This window comes from Bos indicus, chromosome 11, assembly GCF_029378745.1.
Source record: "Bos indicus isolate NIAB-ARS_2022 breed Sahiwal x Tharparkar chromosome 11, NIAB-ARS_B.indTharparkar_mat_pri_1.0, whole genome shotgun sequence".
Taxonomy (NCBI): Eukaryota; Metazoa; Chordata; class Mammalia; order Artiodactyla; family Bovidae; genus Bos; species Bos indicus.
In genome coordinates this window covers 96,158,091-96,181,441 of record NC_091770.1, presented here as the reverse complement: position 1 = coordinate 96,181,441, position 23,351 = coordinate 96,158,091, and the positions used below count along the sequence as shown (strand labels likewise).

Below are 23,351 nucleotides of genomic sequence, written 5' to 3'. Positions count from 1 at the left end.
GAATTGGAATTCAGGTTTCCTGAGTAATGCTTACAATAAACTATGTTGCTTCCCTCAATTGATGATGTGGTTAACCTGAGAGCCAGGTAAGTGGAAACATAACGATTGAATTCTACTTGGTTAAGCAAACTGCAGATATTGAGGAGACAATAAAAGGAAAATAAATCCTAGACTGTAGCAGGAGACCTATCTACTGAACCAGCACCATGGATAAGGGGCCCTTTTTTTTTTTTTTTTTTTAAATCATGGTGCAACCCTTTGGGAACAAGAAAGATTTGTTTGTTTATTCCACACTGAGCCCTTACTGGGTGCCAGCCACTTTCTACTAGAAACTGGCAGCGCAGTGATGAATAAGACAGTCAGTGTGCATAAGGAGCTGAGAGTTTAGAAGAGAAAACCAACATGTAAACAGGTTATGATTATTTTTTAATTTATTGGCGGTGGTGGGTCTTTGTTGCTACACTCGGGCTTTCTCTAGTCGTAAGCAGAGGCTACCCTTCGTTGCAGGATGCAGGGCGTTTCATTGTGGTGGCTTCTCCTGCTGCAGAGCACAGGCTCTAAGCACGAGGGCTTCAGTAGCTGCCGCAGTGTTTGTGGCACACGGGCTTGGTTGCTCCATGGCATGTGGGATCTCCTTGGGCGGGGGATCGAACCAGTGTCCCTTGCATTGCAAGGTGGATTCTTAACCACTGGACCACAAGGGAAGCCCCAACAGATTATTATTTTTTTTTAAAATGTGATTGGTTCATTTGTTCATGCATTCATTCATTATTCCTTAATATAGTAGCCAGAGAGATACGTTTAGACTGTGAGCTAGATCGTATCACTGCTCACAGTCCTCTGGTGATTCTCCATTTTAACTGCATTAAGAGCAGAGTTCGTAGAATTGCCTGCAAGGCTCTACTTAGTTTGCCCAACTCTTCAGACTTTATCTTCTCCTACTTGCTCCCTTGCTGGACTAGTTGATCCTTCTTCAACAATGCCAGACATACTCACCCTGCTTGGCAGCACGCTTCCCTCAGAAATCCACATGGCTTGTTCTCTTATCTCCTTCAGGGGTTAACTCAAATGTCACCTTCTCTGTGAAGCATTCCTTGGCTACTTTATTTACGGTTGCAACAGTGGCTCCATCCACGTGGGATGCCCTGGCTCTCTGTGCATCTTTTCTCTGTAGCATTTCTCACTTATTGTGTAATTTAATTCTCTATTTTGTTTCTCGCCTTCATTAGAATGTGAACTCCATGAGGGCAGGACTTTGTCTGCTTTGGTTTCTGCTGTACTCTGCATCTAGAACATGCCTGACACTCAGGAGGCATTCAGTAAATGTTGAATGAATAAATTCAACGAACAGCACCTCCAACTAACAGGTAGTGTGCTGGGTTAATTATTTGGTAGAAGTAGTGACGAAGTGTAGTGCAGTGGGACCATGTGGGAGGAGCCTGCCTGGTCTGTGGGATTCTTTAGGGAGGTTTCCTTGGAGAACTGACCGTTGAGCTGGATTTAGAAGAATGAATAGGAGGAGGGCAGGTGAAGTATAGGCAGTCTTCAGATCAAGTTATAAGTTTGGAGGAAAGCAACTTATCTTTCTTGGAGTAATTCAAGCTTTGGTCCTCCTTGGGGTAGGATAAAATTTCAGAAACCAGAAACTAGGAGTTGTACTTCTTTCTGTACCTTCAAAGGTGTGAGCATAGATTTTAGTAGCAAAGTTGTATATATATATTAGTATAGTATTAGTATATGTATTAGTCTTGGTATTACTGAAACCATTCTGAGGGGGTTAGGGATTACTACAGATTTAGTGGCTTCAAACAACATGTCAATGTAAACCTTCTCAACGTCAGCATTATTAATATTGACATTTGCGGAGGTATAATACTTTGTTGAGGGTACTGTCCTGGGCATTGTGTGATGTTTAGCAGCATACTTGGCATCTACCTACTAGATGCTAATAGCACCCACCCCCAGTGTGACAACCAGAAATGTCCCTAGATCTTTGCTCTGAGGAGCAAAATTGCCTTCCAGTTGAGAACCACCACATTAGAACCACTGCATTACAGTTGGTGAGAGTCCAGGGATTTCTATCTTCAGTAACTACAAGTGATTGAGGGAGAGAGATTTATACCTTAATAGAGTAACCACATTTCTGAATCTAGAATTGAATCAGAGACTTCCTTAAACATGATATTCACATAGCTAACTGTATTGAAGGTAGAAATAAAGTGTTTTCAAAACAGTTTGGACCCTGGAGATTGGAGAAGGGTTCATACAAGATTAAATATTTGAGTTGGACTTAGAAGAAAGTTTGTATGGGAAGATAAGGGCACATCTCACACAAAGGAAGTATCATTACTGAAGGCAGGACTGTGTTCAGAATAGTCCTGGGAGTTGCATGCTAGGAAGAAAGGGCAGATGAATGAAACTGGGTTGTAAAGAGCCTTAAATGCCGTATGTGAAGGTAAAGGGGTTTAGGATGTTTTCCTGCCCTATATATTTTCATTTCTATTGTTGCGTAACAAATTACCACAAACTTAGCAGCTTAAAACAACACAAATTTATTGTCTCTCAGTGTGTCAGGAGTCATGGCTTCAGCTGGGTTTCCTCATTTTTCCTTTTCCTTTTTTTTGGCCATACCAGGCAGTTGTGAGATTTCAGTTCCCTGATGAGGGATTGAACCTGAGTTCTCAGCAGTAGAATCATGGAGTCCTAACCTGTGGATCACCAGGGAGTTCCCTCAGCTGGGGTTTCTGCTGAGAATCTCAAAGGGATGAAATTAACTTGTCAGTGAATTCCAGCATAAGGTCCTCATTTCCTTGTTACCCTTGGCTGCGAGCACTCTCAGCTCCTAGAGGCTGCTCTCAGATTCTTGCCTTGCCTATTTCCATAACGTGGCTGTTTGCTTTTTCAGTGCTGGCAGGGAAATCTCCAAATTCAAATCTCTGTCCTCAGTTGCTTAGTGTGAAGTCTTAGCTAACAGAAAGTACTCAAGGGAATGACTCTTCCATCACCTATGTGGTACTTTGTTGGCTGGAAGCAAGTCAGGTTCCACTCAGACTCAAGGGGAGGGAATAACACAAAGGCCTAGATATCAAGAGAAGAATTTCTGGAGCCATCTTAAAATTGTGACTGCCAGGTGCAATTTCAGCTCCACGAAAGCAGTGGTCAAGTCTTTTCAAAGTTTTTGCTCAACGTTGTATTTCTGATGCCTGGCATATAGTAAGTGCTTAATAAATATTTGTTGAATGAATGACATCAATGAAGGAATATTTGGTAGTGGTTGAATGTTACTTATGGTTTCAGTTCTTATATTGGTAATTTTGTATTGAGAAGCAGTCTAGTTTCTTTGGCATTATTCATTTCTTTTGGTAAAATTGTAAATAATTTTTACCTGGAATCTTTTTTTTCTTAAATCTGGAATAAAACCTAAAATTGTTTGTTTATTATCACAAGTGTCAATCCAGTCTCTTATCTCAGAGAGACAACACTCATTGGAAAAATAATTGAGGGCTACATTGCACCAAACTAGCAGATTCCTTGTAACAGCCAGAAACGTTGGCAGCTTTGGAGTTTTGGAGGTGGTGGGTGGGTAGGTTGTCTGAAGTTTCACAGCTATTGCTAATAACAATAATTTCAAATAACTAATAAACAGATTTCAAAAACTCTTTGAAAATACTGATTGTTTTATAATAGCTTTATTATAATAGAAATTTTTGTCTAACTTGTGCTTAGAACTTCATGTATAGATTGGTGTTATTATTAATTACGGTTGTTCTTCATACTTGTCATAGGAAACATTTTGAGCAAAATTTAGATCTTGAATTACCCGTTGATAAAGGACCATTTTATCTTCAGACAATCAGATATTTCTGACACCAGAGTCTGTGTTCAAAATGAGATGTTGAGAATCTCAATATGTGCCAGTTGGTCCTAGAAGCTATAAAGTAAGCATGGCACGTCTTCCAGGGCTATCTGTTTTAGTGATTACATTCAAAGGTAAAATATTTTTTTCTCTGAAGACATACAGGTGCAGTATATTATAGGCTAGAATGGAAAATATGAATGAACTTTAAAAATAAATTTCTTACAGCATGTTGCTTTAGGTGGCTCCCTCTAGGTTCTCTCTTACCTTGATTTATGGTTACTCTCCTCTGCCCTTCAGGTGTATCCGTGGACAAGTTTGAGAGGCACAGTACTGTACCAGGCTCCTTTTACCTGGATCTTGGCAGATGGTAAGGTTCAGAGACATTTCAGGTGGATGTTAGTGGTACAAGGAAAGGAAAATCCAGGGTCAGGGTCCCTTCGTCCACAGGAGATACTTGATAGGAGAGGAGACCTGGTGTCCTGGTAGGTTGGTAAGGGTCTCACTGTTCCCACATGACCTCAGGCACTCATGGTGGGGGTAGTATCAGAGTAGCTGGGATGACTGACAGCTGAGCCTCTCTGCATTTGGTCTTTTATCCTGAACCTCTTCTTGTGATTCACATGGTCCAAAGAAGGCTGCAGTGGAAACTGCAGAGTCTCCTAAGACCGAGATTCAGAAATCCCCCATTAACTACATTCTGTTGGTCAAAGCAAATGATAAGTGAGCCCATTGACAGAAGGAGCTGAAAAGACTCAAAAATCTACTCTGTGACCTTGGGCAAGTTGCTTAATGCCTTTACGCCTTAATTTTTTTTATAATCTATGAAATGAGGATAATATTAATACTTACCTCCTGGGTGGTATTAAGGATGAACTGTGTGATTACTTGAAAAGTACAGGTGAGAGTGAGAAGCTCAGTAATTGTCATCTATTACTGTTCTCCTTATGTTTTTGCCTAATAAAAGCCTTAAATCCCACCTTCATCCTTCCTGAAGCCTTCTGTAACCTTCTTGTCTCTTGGAAAACATACTGTCTTGGTGTCTTATTTGCTGGTTAGCATATTGCCTTATGTTACTGTTACGTGTGTGCACAACATGGCTCATGTGCGGAAGCTTGCAAGCCTCTGGAGGGTGCAGGTCAGTGTTCATATGATTTTTTGTATGAGTCCCAGTGCCTAGTTCCCATGATGTTTAGTGAATGAATACCATATTACTCAGAAGAAGATACAAGCATTTCTTTTCTGTTGTTGTAATTTAGTAAGTACTTTTAGTCAAAGTGTAGATATAAAAATGTGAAGGGAAAAATTAAACTCTCCAGTTGTCAGGTCTCACTGTTTACTGTTTAATTAAATTAGGCATATTCACATGGGGAAGATTTTAATCTCCTGAGGAGGGGAAAGGCTCAACTTTGTTCTTCTAAAAAAAAGTAAGTGAAGATTTAATTTAGATTTAAATCGGAGAGAGTTGGAAAAAGATATAAAATCAATAAAGTACATTTGTTTTAATGGTCATTTCACTTATTTTAGAATTTCAGGACTTATGAATTCTGAACTTTAACAAGATGAAAGAATTTTGAAATCTTAGTAAAAAGCAGGGTCTGTCAGTTTTTATAAAAGGAAAACTTTGTACCTAATAAAAAGCCTTTTGTTTTTCTAACTTGTGATCATTTCTGGTTGTGGAAAATATATGTGAGTGCCTCTATACCATTCCTAAGGAATCTTGTGTAGGAATTAGATTCAGCTTGCCTGATGGTAATAGCATGAAGTCGGGGTACAGTGTGGAAAGGTTAAAAAAAAAATCTCGCATCTGCTGTTACATGTTGTTAACTCCCTCAGCAGACATTAAATCATTTCAAGTACAATAATAGTGTGGGAGGTAAATTAACTAACCATTAACAATCTTATAAATACACAATTAACATGCCAACATTTATATGACACATTGATGGGGCAGCAGTAATTTTTGATTGGGAGTTTGCAGACCTTCGAGAAGCCTCAGGCTGTTGCTCATTCAGACAAGTTTTCACAGATTGCAGGTGAGGGGGTTGTGAAGTCTGTCTGGTAGAGGGAAGTGAATGTGCAGTGTTTTGAAAGTTCAGGAACAGGAATTTCCCTTCAACCGTTGGCTGGATGTGAGCATTTTAAGTCACATTGCTATCTCAGGTCCTTAGGCAGTGAAGAAGTATAAGGGGGACTCATTTGCTTCTGCTGGGGCTATTTAAAGAGACAGAATATTTTATTTGTGGATTTTATAGCTGAGGTTGCTTGAATTTCTGGGGATTTTCTAAAAAATACTCACACCTAACTGGGGATTTAAAGTAGAACCCTTCTCTGTGGTTTCAGGTCAACAAGTAGATGATCTCTGGAGTTCATTTTGTGTGTAAAATGTTATGATTTTTAGTTTCAAACGGTCATTACGTGTGCTCCATACAAATCATGGTTGCATTACTGGAGGGAAGGCTAAGGGTCTAGTCTACTGCATAACATATTTACTGTCTTACATCTTTCATGAGGACCCATGAGAGAAATTTCTCTCAGGCCCTGAACTCAACAACAGGATTTTTAAAAATCACGTTTATTGTAGCTGTTGTAGTTTTTGTTCCTCTTTGTTTTGAGAGGCTACAGGGTGGTTTAAATCCCAAGCTCTTGGATTTGATTCTCGGTTCTGATTTTTCAGTTTTGATTCTTAGTTCTTTGGTGATTAGGTTATTTCATGTGGTGATTAGGTTATTTCATGTAGCATAACTTCCTCAGAATTCCCCTGTGTTTTAACATGTCTTAGAATATTTAAGGCTGAGTAACTGTCCATTGTATGTATGTACCACATTTTGTTCATCTATTCTCTGCCATGTGTTTTAAATTACTGTGTAGTATTCTGTTGTATGTATGTGTCATGGCATATACACTGTTAAAGGATGTTTAGGTTACTTTCAGATTTTCAGTATTACAGTCCTGAGATAAATATTTTTGCAGTTGCTTCCTTAGAGCAAAACCTAGAAGTGGTGTTGTCCAAAGCGTACTCCTGTTTTACATTTTGATAGATACTACCAGACTACGCTTTTCAGTTCAGTTCAGTCGCTCAGTCATGTCTGACTCTTTGCGACCTCATGAATTGCAGCATGCCAGGCCTCCCTGTCCATCACCAACTCCCGGAGTTCACTCAGACTCACGTCCAACGAGTCAGTGATGCCATCCAGCCATCTCATCCTCTGTCGTCCCCTTCTCCTCCTGCCCCCAATCCCTCCCAGCATCAGAGTCTTTTCCAATGAGTCAACTCTTCGCATGAGGTGGCTAAAGTACTGGAGTTTCAGCTTTAGCATCATTCCTTCCAAAGAAAACCCAGGGCTGATCTCCTTCAGAATGGACTGGTTGCAGTCCAGGGGACTCTCAAGAGTCTTCTCCAACACCACAGTTCAAAAGCATCAATTCTTCAGCGCTCAGCTTTCTTCACAGTCCAACTCTCACATCCATACATGACCACTGGAAAAACCATAGCCTTGACTAGACGGACCTTTGTTGGCAAAGTAATGTCTCTGCTTTTCAATATGCTATCTAGGTTGGTCATAACTTTTCTTCCAAGGAGTAAGCGTCTTTTAATTTCATGGCTGCAGTCACCATCTGCAGTGATTTTGGAGCCCCCCAAAATAAAGTCTGACACTGTTTCCACTGTTTCTCCATCTATTTCCCATGAAATGATGGGACCAGATGCCATGATCTTCGTTTTCTGAATGTTGAGCTTTAAGCCAACTTTTTCACTCTCCACTTTCACTTTCATCAAGAGGCTTTTTAGTTCCTCTTCACTTTCTGCCATATAGATGCTACCAAACTACCCCTTTAAAAACCTCAATTTTCATTCCTTCTGATAGTACATGCAAGTGCCCATTTCTCTGAACTCCTGCCAACATTTTTTTTTTTAATTAATTTACTTTTTATTTTTGGCTGTACTGGATCTTCACTGCTTTTCTCTAGTTGCAGCGAATCCAGAGGCTGCTCTTGATTGCAGTGCACGAGCTTCTTGTTGCAGTGCCTTCTCGTTGCGGAGCGTGGGCTCTAGGCGCACGGGCTTCAGTAGCAGCTGTTGCAGCATGTGGGTTTAGCGGTTGCCATGGAGGGGTTCTAGGGTGCGTGGGCTTTAGTAATTGTGCTCATGGGCCCTAAAGCTTCAGTAGGCATCACTTGTGGGCTCTAGTACACAGGCTTAGTTGTCCCACAGCATGTGGCATCTTCCCAGACCAGGGATTGAACCTGTGTCCCCTGTGTTGGCAGGCGATTCCTGTCCATTGTACCACCAGGAAGTCCCAACATTTGGTTTTAAAGATCTTTGATCTCTGCACAAATGATCCAAGAAAAGAACTTGCTTTTCTGGAATACCTTTGTCTTAGAATTCAAATCGACCTTCAAATGATAATTTGCCACTCTTCAAATGATTTAAAACATATTCTTTTGGTTCTGGAAAGTATTTTTGGAATAATTTGATAGTATCCCAAGGTGACAGTTTTGAAGGTACATTGTAGAGACGTTCTCATGCCTGTATTAATTTTTTTTAAGCAGTTCTTTCTTTATAATCATACACATGACATGCTCATATATAATTTATCTCTGAAACAAAATTATGTAGTCCTTGAAAGTCAGGCAGCAACATTTATTGAATTCCTGCTGTGTGTAAACTGCTTTGTTGCCAGAAAGGATATGGTTTTATGGCCCCTGACCTTGTGGAACTTTCAGTCTAAATCCTCAAGTACATGTCATAGGTGGTGGAAAGCATGCTTTTCGGGATAGTCCTGTCAGAGTTCCCTGTCAGAACTGGAACTGAATAAATATTTGTTGAATGATACATATAGATTCCGCATTGTAGAAAGTCATAGTGTATACTAATAGAGAAGATATCTGCTCATGTTACGGTGTTTTGGGGGCCTCTGTTCTGTTAGGATAGTTAGGGAGTTGGTATGTGCCTTCAGAAGTGTTTGCCCACAACTCTTCTCCAAAAGAGGTGATGGAACAGATTCATCTTCCTGAAAAAGGTCCTATTGAAGATACTCCAGTGTACTTTTGCTGCTTTGTGCTTGGGCTTTTTGCCAGTACATGCATGCATGCTCAGTCGTGTCTGACTCTTTGTGACCCCATGGACTGTGGGCCTCCAGGCTCTAGGCAAGAATACTGGAATAGGTTGCCATTTCCTACTCTGGGGGATCTTCTCAACCCAGGGGTTGAACCTACGTCTCCTGTGACTCATGCATCAGCAGGAGGATTCTTTACCACTGGGCCACCTGGGAAGCCCTTTTGGTGTCAGAATACCCATTAAATGTGTGGCTTCTCACTGAAGCCCTTTGTTTTTACGGGGGCGAACTAGTCAATATGAAGTTAAAAACACCTGCCCCTGTGCTGGTGCCTTGTTGCCTTACTTTCATGGGGAAGATGCTTACCATGATTGCTACAAAGATGAAGTGTTCTTGATCTGTGATTCTGTGGTTCTATTAACAAATATTGTCATAACTGATTCTATGGTTATATACCTCTCTTTGTTGTTACATAAGAAGTTCTTATTTTTACAAGTGAAACTTAAATGCTCCCCTTTATTTCTGTAATTTTTTCTGATTATTACACTTAAAGTCGTGGGCTGACATTAATGTTTCTGAGACTAAGTGTCTCAGAAATTTGACACTTAGAAGAATCCCATGATTCTTAGGAGATTTACTATTAGGAGTAATATTTACATATTAGGAGATATACTAGGTCTATATTAGAGTATAAACTTTTTGACTCAGCCTTACCTTATCTTTGCATTTCCCATTAGCTTCTGTGTAAAATAAGTACTTAGTGCATATTTAAGGGAAAAAATGAAGATGAATGTATTTCACTTGATTAGAGATGCTCCTTAGTTAAACTTCCTCTCAGTGTCTTTAAGATCCACCAAGTGATGTTAATAGAATGATATGTTGCCAGATAGAAAATGTTAAAATTTCAGTCAGCTGAAGTAATTTATTAACTATATTTCCCATGTTCCATTTCTAGAAGAAACAAATGACAAAATCATGGTGTTCTAGGTCCTTCTAAGAATATATATCTGCCAGGACTGTTCCCAGAACATATTCAGTCTGGCTTTCACATTCCTTGCACTTCCTAACTGGTTTAGAGGAGCAGAAAGGTTTAAAGGACTCCAATGACCTGCAGAGTCCTGTTACAAAGGAGACACACTTATTTTACCTGCTGTGTGCTTACGAGAAAAGGATAAATTGTTGACATATTTTAGTTCATGTTCAACAAGAATTGAACATTGAAATTGGTAATGATATTTTTATCATCATCATTATTAAGAGCAGCTAATTTTTAGTTATGTACCAGTTATTCTTTTAAGCATTTTACCCACATAATCTTCTGTATATCCTTTCATCCCCACATCATCTCCATTTTATAAATGAGAGAAAACAGGCTCAGTGAGGTTAAAGTTACTTTGACCAGGCTCACGTGGCTAACAAGCGATAGGGCCAGGATCTGAACCCAGTTCTGCCGTAAGCCCTTAGGTTCCTAACTACTATCCTGTAATGTCTTCCTTGCTGAGTGTTTCCGTTTAACTGAGGAGGTACCGTTTTGTTCCCAGAATAAACATCATTACAGTTTTAACAGGATTCAGGAAGCAGTTCTTATAATTAGGTTTCTAAAATAAATTAATCTGGTAGCAGACAAGTTTGATTAATAAGTTTTATTTTAAAAGCACAATACTATCTTGAATCAGAAGGAAGGAAAATGTATGTACTGAACAAAATTAGTTTGATGGTACGTTTTTGTAAAATTCCTGGTAACTCAGAAAGCATGTCTGCGCCCTTTCAGACATTTCGCAACTATGACAGGAGAGGGGAATATAAACCGAAGAAATACAGTTTCATACTTTAGCACATCATTTGAGGAAAACACAGCTTGTTCCCCCATGACCTTATAAAGTAATGAGAAGACTACATGGGAATGAAGGGAGAAAGAAAGGAAAATTTATTGTTTTAACAGTAGTTATGTGCTTTGAGTGGGCTGACTAAGGAGTTACTGTTATTTGTTTCGTAAAAGAGCAAGCCATCTTCTCTGATACCATGGAGATCTCATTGACTAGAGCAGTAGCCCCTAGTGCTTATAAGGATTTCCTTTCAGCTTAGACTTAATCCTTTTAAGCTCCTAGCTACAGGGATAAATGTTGATTTTCAAGGTAGCATTTTTACCACATTGAATTTGTTTGAAAAATGATTCAGTCATTCTCTGCCTTATTCTTAAATGTTGCTGTGTGCATCATGTTTCTAGGTAGTTGAGCCCGTGAAACAATATGAAGAGGAGAAAATAGCCTTTTAAGGAAATTGGCCCACAGAAAGGATGGCCTTCTTGGACAATCCAACTATCATTCTAGCTCATATTCGACAGTCACATGTGACCAGTGATGACACAGGAATGTGTGAGATGGTTCTCATTGATCATGATGTTGACCTAGAGAAGATTCATCCTCCTTCAATGCCTGGAGACAGTGGGTCAGAAATTCAGGGAAGCAATGGTGAGACTCAGGGCTATGTGTACGCCCAGTCGGTCGATATTACCTCAAGTTGGGACTTTGGTATTAGAAGACGCTCAAATACAGGTAAACATTGCCTTTTAGTCCTGTCTTCTGAGCTTTAAATCAGTAAACAGTCTTATATAGTAATTCATAATGTTGGAATAGGTTTAATGGGAAAAGTTACTCTGTATTGATAGGAACATGAGTGTATTACACCAATAGTCTAAGGCATATCTCCATCTCTGCGACTGAATGGTGAGAGTCTCTGGAATGACGCTGTTAGAAGGAAGCAGACAGAGGAGGAGTAGGTGAAAAAGTTGACTATGAGAGGAATGTTGGAGATTCTGTTCTAAAAAGTCACCATGTAGACAGGGAAGTGGACTGTCTTGAGGAACCTTACCAGAGCAACACTGTCACCAGTAGGCAGGGTTCAGGTTACATGATATGGAGAGCTGGCCAGACGGAGTGCTGCTGCCTGAGACATTCTCGCCCTTGGAGGAATCGTACTGGGTGGCGGATTGGAGGGAGACAGCCGACTGTTAAGGCTGCTTTTAGTCGGAATTCCTACTTGGGAGGTGAGATGAGAAAAGGTGCCCCTGTTTTTGATACATTATTTAGTTGATCTCTCTACCCTTTGGTATTCGTGGCCTGAAAATGCTCAGTTTTAGCATATGTATATTTAGTCATTAGCTTTTAAAAATTCATTCCCCTTTTCCAGCTTATGTTTTTGGGGAGCATTTCAAGGAGTATGTGATGAAGTCCTTCACATAGATCAACTATTTAGACTATATAATGTAGTTGTTTTAATATGATGGTATTCTATGAGATAATTTTTTAATTTAGATAATCAGAAAATATAATCTAATCAGTGGCAGTAACCTGCTAACTTCCAGGAAAAGTAATGTAGGATATATAGTAGAACCCTGAAAATATTTGCGTGTTTATTTTCATAGTCCATATCTAAGATGATGTGAGGGAGTACTGCTGGTAGAACAGGATACAGTTTACACTACAAAGCATGTTAAGGTTTTGGTTCAGAATTCAGCGTTCTGTGAGATCTGTCAATACAAAGAATAATTTGCTCTTGTGATGAAAATAATTAATAGCATTTCCCAGTATCCAAAGGAACTTTAAACAAAACAGGATTCGAGTGAAGGTTTGAATATAATTTTGAACCATTGATTCGCAGTTCTCTAGTTGAAACTGACTTCCTTGCAAGTTATTGAGATATCTTTTATGACAGGCTGAATGTATTTAGTAGGAGAATGCTGCTAAATTGAGAGCTTTATGATTATAATACTTTGGCTGTGCCCTTCAGATTTATTAATTGCAGTTGAATGTATTTTGCTTCTGTGGAATTGGGTTCAATCGAGTGACACTGTCAGAATGTTTTTGCCAGCATAGTTTAATTTCAGCAAGATGAGTTTCCGTGTTTCACTGCCACAATGCTAAGGCAGGCAGGTAAGACTTCTACCTTGAAAGTGGTTGAAAGAAAACTTTATTTTATTTATTTATTTTTATTAGCATTGGGCCAGGATAGGAAGTTGAAGATGAGCAAGAGGAACCTAATTTGAAGAGGTGGCATAAGCTGTGACTTTCTTTTCCATTGTAGTCTCCACGTGCTGGACAGTATTGTATGCTGGACAGTATTTCTTCAAAAGATCCAGTTAACTGACTTTTGAAGGTTGAGCAGCCTATCGTAGTGTAATCACAAATGCCTAATTTTAGGTGATGCTTTTGTTTTTGTTGTTGGAATTTCTTAAGCTAGCACTTAGATGCTAATAATTAATTAAGATTGTGGGGTATTCAAGTGACCAAGGAATTTACTTTTTAATCCTTTCAGCATATCTTAAAATTTTGTATAAGAAAAATTATTCTTTTTAAGATTTGACTAATGTTACAAAGATACAAATCATTTATTTTACTACCTATAAACTGTTTCAGCCCACTGAAGAAAAGCTATGCTAATTTATATAGCTTTGACATTTTATAATTTTCATGATTTTTAGATAAAGGATTTTATATTTAAAACTTTAATAGTCTAGTCTGAGTTCATTTATCTTTAATTTTTGAAACGGGTAGAGTAATTCATAACAGTAATTTTATTCCTGTAATGTAATATTCACTTCAGTTCATTTGTGCATTAAAATTCCTTTAAGACCGTTATTAATGATTTATATAATGAAATGTCATATTAATCACAGAAGTTTTCACATTTTATTATTCTCTTCCATGTTAATACTATCTTTATGATCTCTATTAATGTTTTATATCCTCTAATTTCAATTATAAATCAAGAATATTTTCATGTTTTTGTTGGTATTTGCTTTTCAGGGGTGCCACCTTTAAAATTTTATGACTTTTTCCCTACATATGCAATATAAAACATCTTTATTCATATAAAGGTAGTTAATTATGTCTTTGTTTATAGTAAACTTTCATTGACAAACTTATAGTTATAATATTTCTTTTCAAGCTCAAAGATTAGAACGACTCCGAAAAGAGAGACAAAACCAGATCAAATGCAAAAATATTCAGTGGAAAGAAAGAAATTCTAAGCAATCAGGTAAATCAAAATAATTTTAATTGTTAATTTGAGATTTATATCTTTAGTTTATATTATTATGTAAGAGCTTTTATTTTTAATTCATCCTTTTAAATACCGTAGGCTGCTGCCTCTTGTGTTTTGAGCTTTGAACTCTTTCACTTGCGTGCCTTGGCCCTCCGAAGCTGTGTGTTCTTTAGGTCTTGTCTTTTTGGCTAGTCTTCGTTCTGGGGGACAGGAATTCATGAGTGCAGGGCACATTTTGTAGAAACTGTTGTGCTGGTACCTTATTCTTAGAGCCAAGGTGCACCTGTGGTTTGGATGGGCCTTGAGATTATAGATTCCTCCTGGCAATTCTAACCTAGACTTTCCCTTGCATTAGTGACCCCAGTAACAACCTTTTTTGCTTATATGCTGATTCTTTTCCTTTAGCTTACAAACCATTATGTTGCTGGTATCAGCATTTCCAGAATGTGTTCGTGTGGTATGTATATTAAAAAGCTGACCATTGATGTATTTTCAAAACTTCAAGAAGAGAAGACTTTTTAAAAAATTATAAAATTGAATGCTATTAAAATATTTTCTAATGTTTTATCATGTTTCCTTGACTGTTCTCTTTTTTCTCTCCTTTCAAATAAGTGTCCGCAGTCTATCTTTTAATCTTCTTCATACCTCGTGTTACTACCCTGGCGTATAATATGTGACCAGTCAATTTTTGTTGACTGACTCCTTTGCTACACAATATTTATGAAGCTAATAATATTCATGATTATCACAGTAATAGCAGCACCTACCTAGTGCTGTGGTAAGTACCTTATGTGCATTACTTCCAGTGAATGCTTCTATAAGGTGTAAGTTTCATTGCCGTTGTTAACAAGTGAAAAAGAAGGTCACAGGGACAACTTGCAGAATTTACAAGGCTAGGAAGTGGTGGTGCAGCAGAGTCATGTTTTGTATCTAGCACTGTCTATCTCAAGCCCAGTCTCTTTCTGCTAAACCACATCACATAAAGTGGTTATTGCTTTCTCCTACTATGATTGTAAACCCAGGAGTGTTCATTGGGTATTATTTTCTTCATGATTGCTTGTAAGTGATGACTGTGTAGAACCAGAAATCTCATCTACTTCTTTCTCCTTATATCTCACTTCTGTGACTTCCTGTAATTCTCCTTGAATGTCATTTTAGTTTTGCCCTTGATATTTTTAAAATCTCTCCAGAGTGGCCTTTTCTGTTGATCTAGTTAATACTTCTCTCTGTTGTATTTAGCACAAACTGGGAAATCTTTCTATCATTTATCTTTTCTACTTTCTGCAAAATTTTTGTGTATCTTAAGTGTTTTTCCTATTTATTGCTTCTTAATGAGTTCAGAGCCAGTTTATAAGCCCAGCTCTCCAGTTACCCTTTGCTTTGCCATCTTTACTTCCATATCTTATAACAGTCATTAAAAAATAAATTAATAGAGGAGTAGAGCATCTCAAATAACAGCATTGACACCTTTCATAATGTGAGAAATAACTTCTTCAACCTAAACTTTGATGCATTTAATAATCTAATAATTAGAGATACATCTAATAAATTTTAATACATCCATCACCCACTCCTTAAAGTCAAATCCTCTCTACCTTTTGTTCAGTGCTTCACAGAATGTGCTGGAGGCAAATAAACAGTCCCCTGTTTGCTTTCATTTTAACCACACTGTCCATTTCTCTCTCCCTTAGTTTCTTTCTTATTTCTGTCTCAGAGATTTCAATAATTGACCCTGAGATCTTAATTCTGGAAAGGCTCTTTAAAGTGCCTGCCCATGCTTTGAAATGTTGACCTTGATTCTGACCAGACCAGTAGCCTGCCTGGTGGTTATTCCTCATCAATGTACAGAGGAACGCCTTTGAATTTTCTGTTAAGCTGGGTTCCATCGTTACCACAGACTTACACCCAGGTATCCTGAAATGGTTAGAAAAGTGGAGTCCTCAGTCCACTAAACATCTCCCTGGCAAACGGAGCAGCCATTCTGTTTTCACACATCTCTCAAACTCATACTCTTTTGGCAAGGAATGCTGTGACCAAATCATTTTTATTTTAATTGGGAATTTTGGCTAAGTTATCATGCATTTGCTCACTCTTTTTATGCTAATTACATTTTGTTCAAAATCCTTTCATCTGCTTTTCCTTATCTTTGTTTTACCTCATTCCCCACTAGAAGAATCATCATTGTGAATGTGATGATCTCCCCTGCAGTGTTCTTTTCCCATAATTATTCTGTCTGCGTCCGGTCCATTCTTTAAGATACTGCCTAAATGCAGCCTTTCCACAGGAGTTGGAAAGGATCCTAGAAGCCATCTGGTCCGTACCTCGAAGTTCTTCATAAACATACTGACGCGTGTGCCACAAGACCATGTGATAAACATAATACCTTATTGTAAGATCCTTTTAGTGTTTCTGTAACTAAAACTGCGTGGATAAATTTGAGGCCAATGTCATTGGAAGACAGTGTTGTCAGGAATAATGTCAAATCAAGGACTAGTATTTTTAATTTTATTGTTTTAAAATGGTGTTTTATATTACTTACAAAATTAGTTAATATTCTTATGCATTGAGTCATTTAACAAGTATTTCTTCCACAGCTTCTGTGTGCATAGTAATTCACCACTCGGTGCTTCGGGGAATACATGATTCCCGTCCTCAAAAAGTTTGAAGTCTAGTGGAATTCAAGGCTACATGTCAGGTTAAATAATAGCTTAAAATAATAATGTACTTTATATCAGTTACTTATGAATATTCCTGGTTTTCTTTATATGACTTCTGTTATATAGCAACAGTTCCCAGGTGCAGTGGCTATAAAAGTCAGAAATGCATCCAAAAGTGTTACCATGACATCTGTATGCATTTCTGGGCCCTGTCTGTGGAATTCCTGATTTAGTAGATAGAGATTGGGGTCCACAAATCTGTATTTTTCAGAAGCTCACTGGGTGAATCTAATGGGTAACCAGCTCTGAGCACCACTGGATTATATGCCACCCACTAAGTTGACTTCATGCAGGTAGAACAAATTAGTTGTTAATATTTCTATACTTGTTACTTATTTCTATACTTGTTAATATTTCTATACAAGTGGTAAGTAACTTGTAACCTGGGCATTCTGACTGCAGAGACTGTAGTCTGTCTACTCTGTCCCCTTCTCTCCCATACTGCAGGCAGAAAGGAGCTGCTCCGGGCACTTTGGGTATTGAAGGGCCTTTGATGTTCCCTTGCACCTTTCCTTCTCTCTCTGTCAGCTGCAGGTAGGGTTCAGGAAAGTTGCCAAAGCTTCTATATTAAAAAAAAAACAAACACCTTCCAGTGGCCAATAACGAAAAGAAAGTGAAGTTAAAGTTGAAGAGCGACATGAGATCGAGTAATTCAGGAAGTATAGCTGTGCCTTATGAATGGCTTAGAACCAGGAGGAAGGGCTCTGGGACGTTTCCCAGTCTTATGCTTTTTTTGTGCTCATCTGATCTCTCCTTCCTCCTTCTGTTCTGCTCCCTTTCCCCACAACTACTTTGTCTGCTTGTTTGATCCAGAGTTATTCATTCAACAAGTATTTATTTAGCTCCTACAGTACACAGGAAGAAATAGAGAAAAACAATAGAATGGGACAGACTAGAGATCTCTTCAAGAAAATTAGAGATACCAAGGGAACATTTCATGAAAGGATGGGCACAATAAAGAACAGAAATGGTATGGACCTAACAGATGCAGAAGATATTAAGAAAAGGTGGCAAGAATACTCAGAAGAACTATACAAAAAAGATCTTCATGATCCAGATAATCACAATGGCATGATCACTCACCTAGAGCCAGACATCCTGGAATGTGAGGTCTAGTGGGCCTTAGGAAGCATCACTACAAACAAAGCTAGTACAAGTGATGGAATTCCAGTTGAGCTATTTCAAATCCTAAAAGATGATGCTGTGAAAGTGCTGCATTCAATATGCCAGCAAATTTGGAAAACTCAGCAGTGGCCACAGGACTGGAAAAGGTCAGTTTTCATTCCAGTCCAAAGAAAAGCAATGCCAAAGAATGCTCAAACTATTACACAATTGCACTCGTCTCACACGCTAGCAAAGTAATGCTCAAAAGTGTCCAAGCCAGGCTTCAACAGTACGTGAACTGTGAACAGCCAGGTGTTCAAGCTGAATTTAGAAAAACCAGAGGAACCAGAGATCAAATTGCCAACATCTGCTGGATCATCAAAAAGGCAAGAAAGTTCCAGAAAAACATCTGCTTTATTGACTATGCCAAAGCCTTTAACTGTGTGGATCACCACAAACTGTGGAAAATTCTTAAAGAGATGGGAATATCAGACCACCTGACCTGCCTCCTGAGAAATCTGTATGCAGGTCAGGAAGCATACTGTACCTGTATGCAGGTCCAGTCAGAAGTGGACATGGAACAACAGATTGGTTCCAAATAGGAAAAGGAGTACGTCAAGGCTGTATATTGTCACCCTGCTTATTTAACTTATATGCAGAGTACATCATGAGAAATGCTGGGCTGGAGGAAGCACAAGCTGGAATCAACATTGTTGGGAGAAATGTCAATAATCTCAGATATGCAGATGACACCACCCTTATGGCAGAAAGTGAAGAAGAACTAAAAAGTCTCTTGATGGAAGTGAAAGAGAAGAGTGAAAAAGTTGGATTAAAGCTCAACATTTAGAAAACTAAGATCATGGCATCCGATCCCCTCACTTCATGGCAAATAGATGGAGAAACAGTGGCTGACTTTATTTTTCTGGGCTCCAATATCACTGCAGATGGTGATTGCAGCCATGAAATTAAAAGACGCTTACTCCTTGGAAGGAAAGTTATGGCAACCCACTCCAGTACTCTTGCCTGGAGAATCCCATGGAGGGAAGAGCCTGGTAGGCTATAGTCCATGGGGTCGCAAAGAGTCAGACACGACTGAGCTACTTCACTTTCTAAATAGCATATTAAAAAGCAGAGACATTACTTTGTCAACAAAGGTCCGTCTAGTCAAGGCTTTTCCAGTAGTCATGTATGGATGTGAGAGTTGGAGTATAAAGAAAGCTGAGCGCTGAAGAATTGATGCTGTTGAATTGTGGTGTTGGAGAAGACTCTTGAGAGTCCCTTGGACTGCAAGGAGATCCAACCAGTCCATCCTAAAGGAAATCAGTCCTGGGTGTTCATTGGAAGGACTGATGTTAAAGCTGAAACTCCAGTACTTTGGCCACCTGATGCGAAGAGCTGACTGATTTGAAAAGACCCTGATGTTGGGAAAGATTGAGGGCAGGAGGAGAAGGGGACGACAAAGGATGAGATGGTTAGATGGCATAACTGACTCAATGGACATGAGTTTGGGTAAACTCCGGGAGTTGATTATGGACAGGGAAGCCTGGCGTGCTGCAGTTCATGGGGTTGCAAAGAGTCGGACACGACTGAGCAACTGAACTGAACTGAACTGATTGTGGGAAGGATTGAAGGCAGGAGGAGAAGGGGACGACAGAGGATGAGATGGTTGAATGGCATCACCAACTCAATGGACGTGAATTTGAATAGACTCTGGGAGTTGGTGATGGACAGGGAGGCCTGGCGTGCTGCAGTCCATGGGATCGCAAAGAGTCGGACATGACTGAGCAACTGAACAGTTATGCACTGTTATAGGCCTGAAAGGTACAGCAGTAAACAGGAGGCAAAATCTCTCCTCCGATGGAGCTTGTGGGGGAGAAAGAGTTAACAGACACAGTATGTCGGATGTCAGAATGGGATAAGTGGCACAGAGAAAAATATTACCTAGCTCAGGGGGATAAGGAGTGCTGCTGCTGCTGCTGCTGCTGCTAAGTTGCTTCAATCGTGTCCGACTCTGTGCGACCCCATAGACGGCAGCCCACCAGGCCCCACCATCCCTGGGACTCTCCAGACAAGAACACTGGAGTGGGTTGCCATTTCCTCCTCCAATGCATGAAAGTGAAAAGTGAAAGTGAAGTCGCTCAGTCGTGTCCGACTCTTAGCGACCCCGTGGACTGCAGCCCACCAGGCTCCTCTGTCCATGGGATTTTCCAGGCAAGAGTACTGGAGTGGGGTGCCATTGCCTTCTCCAAGGAGTGCTAGGCAGGGGATTTTGCTGTTTTATATAGGGTAATCAGGGAAGGCCACATGAGGAAGGTGATGGTTGAGCAGAGATCTGAAGGGAGTAAGGGAGTGAGCCAGGCAGGTAATGGGAGATGAGTGTTCTAAGATGAGGGATCAGCAAGTACAAAGGTCCTGGGTTGGAAGTGAGACTGATGTACTGGTGGAAAAGCAAGGAAGGATACCTGTTGGTTAGAGCACAGTGAGAAGGGGAAGTGGGGTCGGAGAAGCAAGCCATGGGAGACTGATCACAGATGGTCCTGTAAGGACCTGGGTGAGGTGATTTGATCAGAGTACTGATATGATATGTGACTTAGTTTCTTTTTCCTAGCTTAAATTTCCTTTAAAACAACTATTTATTATAAGAAATTTCAGACACAGAAACAAAGAAGAACTTTTTCAAACATATACAAAACTAGAGAGAATGGTGTCATGAACCCCCATGCGCATCGCCCAGCTTCAGCAGTTTTAGTAGTCTATGTCTTGTCTCATGTCACTTGTATATTCACCTACCCTTCCTCCCAGATTATTTTTAAGCAAATCCTTGCTGTCGTATAAATGCATACTTAAATACTTATATGTTTTTTTATGTGTACTTAAACTGCACTACCACTATTCTAAAAATGAGCAGGAATTCTTTACAGTTATCAAATATTTCCTTGTTTCAAACCCCCCTCCCCCCATTTAGTTTGTTCAGGTCTAGATCTAAGGTCCACAGATTACTTTTGGGTAACATGTCTCATTTCCTTTTTAATCTACAGATTTGGATTCTTTTCCAGCTTTTTATTCTGTAGTTTATTTGTTAAAGAAACTGGGTTTTTTGTCCCATAGAATTTTCTGCATTCTGGCTTTTGCTAATCATATCCCCACAATCTCATTTAATATGTTCCTCTGTCCTCTTTATTTCCTATAAACTGGTGGTTGGATCTGGAAAATTACTCAGATTGAAGTTTGGTTTTTGGTAAGAATACTATGTTCATACTGATCTGTATTTTCTATTGCATCATTTTAGTAAACATGGAATGTCTTCTTGGTTCTTTTTATTTGTGATAAGATTGATGGTAGAATCAGGTATTGTCCATTCATTATTAAATTACTCCCATCAGCCTCTCGTCTGCTGATTTTAGTGGCCATTGATGAGCATCACTAGATTCATTATCATTGCACGCGTGCTCAGTTGTGTCCGACTTTTTGTGACTCTGTGGACTGTAGCCTGCCTGGCTCCTCTTGTCCGTGGGATTCTTCGGGCAAGAATACTGGAGTGTGTTGCCATTTCCTTCTCCAGGAAATCTTCCCAACCCAGAGATCAAACCCAGGTCTCCTGCATTGGGAGGCAGATTCTTTACCTCTGAGCCACTTGGGAAGTCCAGATTCTTTCATTCAGTTCAGTTCATTTGCTCAGTCACGTCTAACTCTTTGCAACTCCATGGACTGCAGCACGCCAGCTTCCCTGTCTATCACCAACTCCTGGAGCTTGCTCAAACTCATGTCCATTGAGTTGGTGATGCCATCCAACCATCTCATCCTCTGTTATCCTCTTCTCCTCCTGCCTTCAGTCTTTCCCAGCATCAGGGTCTTCTGAAATGAGTCAGTTCTTTGCATCAGGTTGCGAAAGTATTGGGAGTTTCAGCTTCAGCATCAGTCCTTCCAGTAAATATTCAGGACTGATCTCCTTTAGGATGGACTGGTTGGATCTCCTTGCTGTCCCAGGGACTCTCAAGAGTCTTCTCCAGCACCACAGTTCAAAAGCAGCAATTCTGGCGCTCAGCTTTCTTTAGTTGTGAAATAGTGATTTCTGATTTTATCAGTCTTTCTTCATTTATTAACAAGTTTTATATAAAGAACTTTCCCCTATCTATTATTTGGCCACCCACTATACAGTTCCTACAAGAAAGGTAGGATAAATGCTTGATTCTTTCCCTTTGTTAGTAGTTTTCAGGATGAAGAGTTTATTCCTTAGCGTCCTGTATAGGTGACCAATGAGGGTTTTTTCCCTTTGTATCATTATCCACTCATGGGCTTTAAGCATAAATTATATTTTTCTATTCATTGCAGTTATTCTTTTTTATGCTAATCTTGTCCTTTTGTATAGTGAGTCCCTTCACATTTGCTTCTAACTTCTTTGACACTGTTCCAGTAATCTGTCATAGCTTCCTTGCTTTCTTGTATAACAAGATGTTGCAGGTTCATCTTGCCCATTTTCTTCCCCACATTTGGAATCAGTCATTTCTCCTGGGAGTCTTGATTCTTTTTAGTGGTAAATGCCATTGAGAGACCACAAGTGAGCTCTAGGGGTGCTCGCTGGATTGATTTTTTTTTTTTAATAGGCCTTTTCATGGAGTAGAGCTCAGAAAAAAATAAAATTTTAGAGAGAGAATACATTGTGAGTTAGTGCTGATAATTCCAATTCAAATTTAAGAATTTCTACTTAATTTTTTTGATTTTATGTTTATGTATCTTTTCTCTTGCTGAAAACCTTGGTTCCAGAATTGAAATATGAATGTAATTAGTAACATTATGATTAGTGAGAACATTTTAAGAATTTTTTAAACTTTTTAATACATTCCACTAGGAAATTCAGTCATGTTGCTCTGTGATAAAGTTACTTAAAATAACTCGTCTCTTTGTAGTTTAACTACCAACTAAATACTACGCTTAGGTTCATGTATTTCATTTTGCTTTATTTTTTGAGATTGCATTTTCCTTTATTAATTACAGAAAACATTTATGTGGTTCCAAAGTTAAATACATAAAAGAAGAGAAATCTAGCTTCAATCTTTATCTTCTACTCTTTTAGTCATTTTAAAAAAGGTTTTGGCTCTCCTGTCCACTTACAACTAGATATAAACATATTCACATTCGTATCCCCTTTTTTAAAATTAAAGATAGCATAATACACCCTATTTTATGCAACACATTTTTCAGTTAACAACGTATCCTGAGAATTACTCTGGATGTGGAGCAATCTATGGAGATAGGTTTCATGATGTGGATGTATTATAGTTTAGCCATGAAGGCCCTTGTGGAAGGATATTTGATAGTTTTCAGTCTTTTGTCGGAGAAGGCAATGGCACCCCACTCCAGTACTCTTGCCTGGAAACTCCCATGGATGGAGGAGCCTGGTAGGCTGCAGTCCATGGGGTCACTAAGTGTCAGACACGACTGAGCGACTTCACTTTCACTTTTCACTTTCATGCATTGGAGAAGGAAATGGCAACCCACTCCAGAATCCCAAGGACGGGGGAGCCTGGTGGGCTGCCGTCTATGGGTTCGCACAGAGTCGGACACGACTGAAGC

At 39.3% G+C, this 23,351-nt stretch overlaps 1 protein-coding gene across 11 annotated transcripts in view; it reads left to right on the top strand.

Moving 5' to 3' along the window:
• The window catches only part of MAPKAP1 (MAPK associated protein 1), a 232,978-nt gene that overhangs the window by 17,659 nt on the left and 191,968 nt on the right, over nucleotides 1-23,351 (top strand). For 5 of the 11 annotated variants that reach the window (XM_019970850.2, XM_070799238.1, XM_070799237.1 and 2 more), the window contains 2 exons: nucleotides 11,141-11,468; nucleotides 13,861-13,950. The exons of 1 other annotated variant lie outside the window; for it this stretch is intronic. In XM_019970850.2, the coding sequence (XP_019826409.1) occupies nucleotides 11,210-11,468; nucleotides 13,861-13,950 (349 nt within the window). In that variant the 5' untranslated portion in view covers nucleotides 11,141-11,209. Of the gene's footprint in view, nucleotides 1-1,348; nucleotides 1,368-4,156; nucleotides 4,227-11,140; nucleotides 11,469-13,860; nucleotides 13,951-23,351 lie in introns of those variants that run through there. 5 more of the 11 variants (XM_019970851.2, XM_019970845.2, XM_019970847.2 and 2 more) reach the window with 3 other exon arrangements.